At 37.0% G+C, this 7,166-nt stretch overlaps 3 protein-coding genes and 1 pseudogene across 3 annotated transcripts in view; all 4 read left to right on the forward strand.

The window, feature by feature from the left end:
- The first annotated feature begins 1,143 nt into the window (after positions 1-1,143).
- On the forward strand, positions 1,144-2,299 carry LOC103309878 (cylicin-1-like). The gene is given in 5 exon segments (XM_029489944.1): positions 1,144-1,203; positions 1,259-1,474; positions 1,574-1,783; positions 1,839-2,036; positions 2,039-2,299. Coding segments are annotated over 5 exon segments (867 nt in total). The 3' UTR covers positions 2,222-2,299.
- Positions 2,300-3,674: 1,375 nt separating this feature from the next.
- LOC103309879 (myb-like protein X) lies at positions 3,675-6,215 on the forward strand. The gene is made up of 7 exons (XM_029489945.1): positions 3,675-3,739; positions 3,801-4,159; positions 4,294-4,556; positions 4,634-4,765; positions 4,828-5,044; positions 5,152-5,399; positions 5,483-6,215. The coding sequence occupies exons 1-7, from the start codon at positions 3,675-3,677 to the stop codon at positions 5,714-5,716; spliced, it is 1,518 nt and encodes a 505-aa protein (XP_029345805.1). The 3' UTR covers positions 5,717-6,215.
- Positions 6,216-6,322: 107 nt separating this feature from the next.
- Positions 6,323-6,817, forward strand: LOC103309880 (annotated as a pseudogene).
- A 93-nt stretch (positions 6,818-6,910) lies between these two features.
- Positions 6,911-7,166, forward strand: part of LOC103309881 (protein TIC 214-like) — a 464-nt gene continuing 208 nt past the window's right edge. Inside the window, exon 1 of the mRNA XM_008186509.2 lies at positions 6,911-7,150. Coding sequence (XP_008184731.2) covers positions 6,923-7,150 — 228 coding nt within the window. The 5' untranslated portion in view covers positions 6,911-6,922. The remainder of the gene's footprint in view (positions 7,151-7,166) is intronic.

Here is a 7,166-nt window from a genome sequence, read left to right on the forward strand (position 1 = left end):
GTGTTGTCGTGCAGAGAGTCATCTCTTTTGTGAATTTACTAAATTCTTATCGGTTACCACATCCTGGTCTATAAATGCGTACATATACATATATATACGTATATCTACTCGTGACTTTAGCAATCCCCTTATCCTGTCAATTGATACGTGTTTTGTGTTTTAATATAGATCGTGATTAAACACTCGGTTATTCCGACTACCTATTGGAAACTGTCTATTGTATTTGCGATTTGACTATTGCCAAATTGTTTAAGGAGGTCGTTTATCTACTTGCTTATTCTTACTTTTAACTATTCATATATAATGATATTTATGTGTTGTGAGTAAACGGTTACTATCCGTTACAATACTATAATATAAACCTTATTGCTTACGGTGCAGTTTCAAATTACAATTTAATATGACACACTACTTCAATTTCAATAGCTATAGATAAAGTTGTTTACGGTCTGTATTAATTATTGAAAATATTAATAATGTTTTAATGTAGATTCTTAAATATGATTATTACTTCTATAAAAAAATTTACAACTTCAAATGAAATGTATAATTATTTGAAAATTAAAATACATTTGAATATTAAGCTAAAATTATTATCTTTAAATTAAAACATCTTACAATATTGGACCTAATAGTTTTATTTGACACTTACTTTTGGCTGTCTAACTACGTTGAGTAAAAAAAAAATAAACTTTATAATATTAAATAATAATACCTAATACCTAAATAAATACCTAGACTGACAAACCGTCTCCGCTCAGAATCGTTTTTCTTATACAGTGATATTATATCATTAAATACAAATTTAATATTATCCATTATACAGTGACCCACTTGTAACCTACTGTACAGCAGAGCGACATCCACTTACCCACCTTTTTTTGTATTGTTTATTATTCTAATTATAAGATTAATATTACAGTAAAAACACATTATCCAAAAAAGTGGTCTCGTGCCTTATTGTATATTCACCATAGTTCTTGAAACTCGTGTTCAACATGAGTTCAACCCTTCCTCATCAGACCTGACCTTTTTCTCATCAGAGTTCAACTTTTTCTCATTAGACCTGACATTTTCCTCATCAGATCTGAGAAAAAGGTCAGGACTGATGAGAAAAATGCCAGGTCCGAAGAGAATGAGGTCATGTCTAATAAGAATAAGGTGAACTCTATTGAGAAAAAGGTGAACTCTGATGAGAAAGAGGTCAGGTCTGATGAGAAAAAGGTGAACTCTGGTGAGAATAAGGAAAACTGATGAGAAAAAGGTCAGGTATGATGAGAAAAAGGTCAACTCTGATGAGAAAAAGGTTAACTCTGATGAGAAAAAGGTCAGGTCTGATGAGAAAAAAGTCAGGTATGATGAGAAAAAGGTGAACTCTGATGAGGAAAAGTTCAAGTCTGATGAGAAAATGGTGAACTCTGATGAGAAAAAGGCGAACTCTGATTTGAAAAAGGTCAAGTCTGATGAGAAAAAGGTCAGGTCTGATGATAAGAGGGTGGACTCTGATGAGAAAAAGGCGAACTCTGATGAGAAAAAGGTCAGGCCCTCAAAAGGTCAAGTCTGATGAGGAGAGGTCAGATCTGATGAGAAAAAGGTCAGGTCTGATGAGAAAAAGGTCAAGTCTGATGAGAAAAGGGTGAACCCTGATGAGAAAAAGGTCAAGTATGATGAGAAAAAGGTCAAGTCTGATGAGAAAAAGGTCAGGTCTGATGAGGAAGAGGTCCAGTCTGATGAGAAAAAGGTGAACTCTGATGAGAAAAAGGTCAGGACTGATGAGAAAGAGGTCAGGTCTGATGAGAAAAAGGTGAACTCTGGTGAGAATAAGGAAAACTGATGAGAAAAAGGTCAGGTATGATGAGAAAAAGATCAAATCTGATGAGAAAAAGGTTAACTCTGATGAGAAAAAGGTCAGGTCTGATGAGAAAAAGGTCAGATCTGATGAGAAAAAGGTCAGGTCTGATGAGAAAAAGGTTAACTCTGATGAGAAAAAGGTCAGGTCTGATGAGAAAAAGGTCAAGTCTGATGAGGAGAGGTCAGATCTGATGAGAAAAAGGTCAGGTCTGATGAGAAAAAGGTCAAGTCTGATGAGAAAAAGGTTAACTCTGATGAGAAAAAGGTCAGGACTGATGAGAAAGAGGTCAGGTATGATGAGAAAAAGGTTAACTCTGATGAGAAAAAGGTCAGGTCTGACGAGAAAAAGGTCAGGGTAGTTTATAAATAAATGTAGGCAGATGAAAAGATACTTTGTAGTTTATTTAAATGTTCTTCAGTAATTTTGTCTAAGTCCAAATGACAATTTACTACACAGAGTAACGTGAAGGTGCTTGTTGTGCTCTGGAGTAGACACGTCTGAATACAGGCTGTTTCAGGCTCCCTTTTATATTCAGGTCCCTGCTCCCCCTGCCAATCGATACGCTATCTCTTCTCTAACGGATGTGTTCCGTGTGACCATCAACTCAGCCCACGCACTTGCAATATTCCTAATCTAATCTGAGTATTCGCCATAATGTTCTGACAGCTAGTTTATTGTCTGTGTTGTCGTGCAGAGAGTCATCTCTTTTGTGAATTTACTAAATTCTTATCGGTTACCACATCCTGGTCTATAAATGCGTACATATACATATATATACGTATATCTACTCGTGACTTTAGCAATCCCCTTATCCTGTCAATTGATACGTGTTTTGTGTTTTAATATGGATCGTGATTAAACACTCGGTTATTCCGACTACCTATTGGAAACTGTCTATTGTATTTGCGATTTGACTATTGCCAAATTGTTTAAGGAGGTCGTTTATCTACTTGCTTATTCTTACTTTTAACTATTCATATATAATGATATTTATGTGTTGTGAGTAAACGGTTACTATCCGTTACAATACTATAATATAAACCTTATTGCTTACGGTGCAGTTTCAAATTACAATATAATATGACAAACTACTTCAATTTCAATAGCTATAGATAATGTTGTTTACGGTCTGTATTAATTATTGAAAATATTAATTATGTTTTAATGTAGATTCTTAAATATGATTATTACTTCTATAAAAAAATTTACAACTTCAAATGAAATGTATAATTATTTGAAAATTAAAATACATTTGAATATTAAGCTAAAATTATTATCTTTAAATTAAAACATCTTACAATATTGGACCTAATAGTTTTATTTGACACTTACTTTTGGCTGTCTAACTACGTTGAGTAAAAAAAAATAAACTTTATGATATTAAATAATAATACCTAATACCTAAATAAATACCTAGACTGACAAACCGTCTCCGCTCAGAATCGTTTTTCTTATACAGTGATATTATATCATTAAATACAAATTTAATACTATCCATTATACAGTGACCCACTTGTAACCTACTGTACAGCAGAGCGACATCCACTTACCCACCTTTTTTTGTATTGTTTATTATTCTAATTATAAGATTAATATTACGGTAAAAACACATTATCCAAAAAAGTGGTCTCGTGCCTTATTGTATATTCACCATAGTTCTTGAAACTCGTATTCAACATGAGTTCAACCCTTCCTCATCAGACCTGACCTTTTTCTCATCAGAGTTCAACTTTTTCTCATTACACCTGACATTTTCCTCATCAGATCTGAGAAAAAGGTCAGGACTGATGAGAAAAATGCCAGGTCCTAAGAGAATGAGGTCATGTCTAATAAGAATAAGGTGAACTCTAATGAGAAAAAGGTGAACTCTGATGAGAAAGAGGTCAGGTCTGATGAGAAAAAGGTGAACTCTGGTGAGAATAAGGAAAACAGATGAGAAAAAGGTCAGGTATGATGAGAAGAAGGTCAACTCTGATGAGAAAAATGTCAGGTATGATGAGAAAAAGGTGAACTCTGATGAGGAAAAGTTCAAGTCTGATGAGAAAAATGCCAGGTCCGAAGAGAATGAGGTCATGTCCAATAAGAATAAGGTGAACTCTATTGAGAAAAAGGTGAACTCTGATGAGAAAGAGGTCAAGTCTGATGAGGAAAAGGTCAAGTCTGATGAGAAAAAGGCGAACTCTGATGAGGAAAAGGTGAACTCTGATGAGAAAGAGGTCAGGTCTGATGAGAAAAAGGTCAGGTCTGATGAGAAAAAGGTCAGGTATGATGAGAAAAAGGTAAACTCTGATGAGAAAAAGCCAAAAGGTCAGGACTGATGAGAAAAATGCCAGGTCCGAAGAGAATGAGGTCATGTCTAATAAGAATAAGGTGAACTCTGATGAGAAAGAGGTCAGGTCTGATGAGAAAAAGGTGAACTCTGGTGAGAATAAGGAAAACAGATGAGAAAAAGGTCAGGTATGATGAGAAGAAGGTCAACTCTGATGAGAAAAATGTCAGGTATGAAGAGAAAAAGGTCAAGTCTGATGAGGAAGAGGTCCAGTCTGATGAGAAAAAGGTCAGGTATGATGAGAAAAAGGCGAACTCTGATGAGAAAAAGGTCAGGTATGATGAGAAAAAGGTCAAGTCTGATAAGAAAAAGGCGAACTCTGATGAGAAAAAGGTCAGGTCTCATGAGAAAAAGGTCAGGTATGATGAGAAAAAGGTCAGATCTGATGAGGAGAGGTCAGGTCTGATGAGAATAAGGTGAACTCTGATGAGAAAAATGTGAACTCTGATGAGGAAGAGGTCAGGTATGATGAGAAAAAGGTCAAGTCTGATGAGAAAAAGGCGAACTCTGATGAGAAAAAGGTCAGGTATGATGAGAAAAAGGTTAACTCTGATGAGGAAAAGGCGAACTCTGATGAGAAAAAGGTCAGGTATGATGAGAAAAAGGTCAGGTCTGATGAGGAGAGGTCAAGTCTGATTGGAAAAAGGTGAACTCTGATGAGGAAAAGTTCAAGTCTGATGAGAAAAAGGTCAGGTATGATGAGAAAAAGGTGAACTCTGATGAGAAAAAGGCGAACTCTGATGAGGAAAAGGTGAACTCTGATGAGAAAGAGGTCAGGTCTGATGAGAAAAAGGTCAGGTCTGATGAGAAAAAGGTCAGGTATGATGAGAAAAAGGTAAACTCTGATGAGAAAAAGCCAAAAGGTCAGGACTGATGAGAAAAATGCCAGGTCCGAAGAGAATGAGGTCATGTCTAATAAGAATAAGGTGAACTCTGATGAGAAAGAGGTCAGGTCTGATGAGAAAAAGGTGAACTCTGGTGAGAATAAGGAAAACAGATGAGAAAAAGGTCAGGTATGATGAGAAGAAGGTCAACTCTGATGAGAAAAATGTCAGGTATGAAGAGAAAAAGGTCAAGTCTGATGAGGAAGAGGTCCAGTCTGATGAGAAAAAGGTCAGGTATGATGAGAAAAAGGCGAACTCTGATGAGAAAAAGGTCAGGTATGATGAGAAAAAGGCGAACTCTGATGAGAAAAAGGCGAACTCTGATGAGAAAAAGGTCAGGTCTCATGAGAAAAAGGTCAGGTATGATGAGAAAAAGGTCAGATCTGATGAGGAGAGGTCAGGTCTGATGAGAATAAGGTGAACTCTGATGAGAAAAATGTGAACTCTGATGAGGAAGAGGTCAGGTATGATGAGAAAAAGGTCAAGTCTGATGAGAAAAAGGCGAACTCTGATGAGAAAAAGGTCAGGTATGATGAGAAAAAGGTTAACTCTGATGAGGAAAAGGCGAACTCTGATGAGAAAAAGGTCAGGTATGATGAGAAAAAGGTCAGGTCTGATGAGGAGAGGTCAAGTCTGATTGGAAAAATGTGAACTCTGATGAGGAAGAGGTCAGGTATGATGAGAAAAAGGTGAACTCTGATGAGAAAAAGGCGAACTCTGATGAGGAAAAGGTGAACTCTGATGAGAAAGAGGTCAGGTCTGATGAGAAAAAGGTAAACTCTGATGAGAAAGAGCCAAAAGGTCAGGACTGATGAGAAAAATGCCAGGTCCGAAGAGAATGAGGTCATGTCTAATAAGAATAAGGTGAACTCTAATGAGAAAAAGGTGAACTCTGATGAGAAAAAGGTCAGGTATGATGAGAAAAATGTGAACTCTGATGAGGAAAAGGTCAGGTATGATGAGGAGAGGTCAAGTCTGATTGGAAAAAGGTGAACTCTGATGAGAAAAAGGTGAACTCTGATGAGAAAAAGGTCAGGTATGATGAGAAAAAGGTTAACTCTGATGAGGAAAAGGCGAACTCTGATGAGAAAAAGGTCAGGTATGATGAGGAGAGGTCAAGTATGATGAGAAAAAGGTGAACTCTGATGAGAAAAAGCCAAAAGGTCAGGACTGATGAGAAAAATGCCAGGTCTGATGAGAAAAAGGTGAACTCTGATGAGGAAAAGTTCAAGTCTGATGAGAAAAAGGTCAGGTATGATGAGAAAAAGCCAAAAGGTGAACTCTGATGAGAAAAAGGTGAACTCTGATGAGAAAAAGGTCAGGTCTGATGAGAAAAAGGTCAAGTCTGATGAGGAAGAGGTCCAGTCTGATGAGGAAGAGGTCCAGTCTGATGAGAAAAAGGCGAACTCTGATGAGAAAAAGCCAAAAGGTCAGGACTGATGAGAAAAAGGTCAGGTCTGATGAGAAAAAGGTCAGGTATGAAGAGAAAAAGGTGAACTTTGATGAGGAAAAGTTCAAGTCTGATGAGAAAAAGGTCAGGTATGATGAGAAAAAGGAGAACTCTGATGAGAAAAAGGTGAACTCTGATGAGAAAAAGGTGAACTCTGATGAGAAAGAGGTCAGGTCTGATGAGAAAAAGGTCAAGTCTGATGAGGAGAGGTCAGATCTGATGAGAAAAAGGTCAGGTATGATGAGGAGGGGTCAAGTCTGATTGGAAAAAGGTGAACTCTGATGAGGAAAAGGTGAACTCTAATGAGAAAAAAGTCAGGACTGATGAGAAAAAGGTCAGGTATGATGAGAAAAAGGTCAAGTCTGATGAGGAAGAGGTCCAGTCTGATGAGAAAAAGGTGAACTCTGATGAGAAAAAGCCAAAAGGTCAGGACTGATGAGAAAAATGCCAGGTCTGATGAGAAAAAGGTGAACTCTGATGAGAAAAAGTTCAGGTCTGATGAGAAAAAGGTCAGGTATGATGAGAAAAAGGTTAACTCTGATGAGAAAAAGGTCAGGTCTGATGAGAAAAAGGTCAGGTCTGATGAGAAAAAGGTCAGGTCTGATGAGAAAAAGGTGAACTCTGATGAGAAAAAGGTGAACTCTGATGAGA

This window comes from Acyrthosiphon pisum, chromosome A2 (genome assembly GCF_005508785.2).
Source record: "Acyrthosiphon pisum isolate AL4f chromosome A2, pea_aphid_22Mar2018_4r6ur, whole genome shotgun sequence".
Taxonomy (NCBI): Eukaryota; Metazoa; Arthropoda; class Insecta; order Hemiptera; family Aphididae; genus Acyrthosiphon; species Acyrthosiphon pisum.

Bases quoted from the DNA above. Each gene is read 5' to 3' on its own strand.
- LOC103309879 (XM_029489945.1), top strand. From the start codon at position 3,675: ATGTCTAATAAGAATAAGGTGAACTCTAATGAGAAAAAGGTGAACTCT. The intron at 4,160-4,293 runs GTCAGGACTGAT...TAAGGAAAACAG, and splicing joins TGATGAGAAAAAGCCAAAAG to ATGAGAAAAAGGTCAGGTAT. The intron at 5,400-5,482 runs GTCAGGTCTCAT...GATGAGAATAAG, and splicing joins CGAACTCTGATGAGAAAAAG to GTGAACTCTGATGAGAAAAA.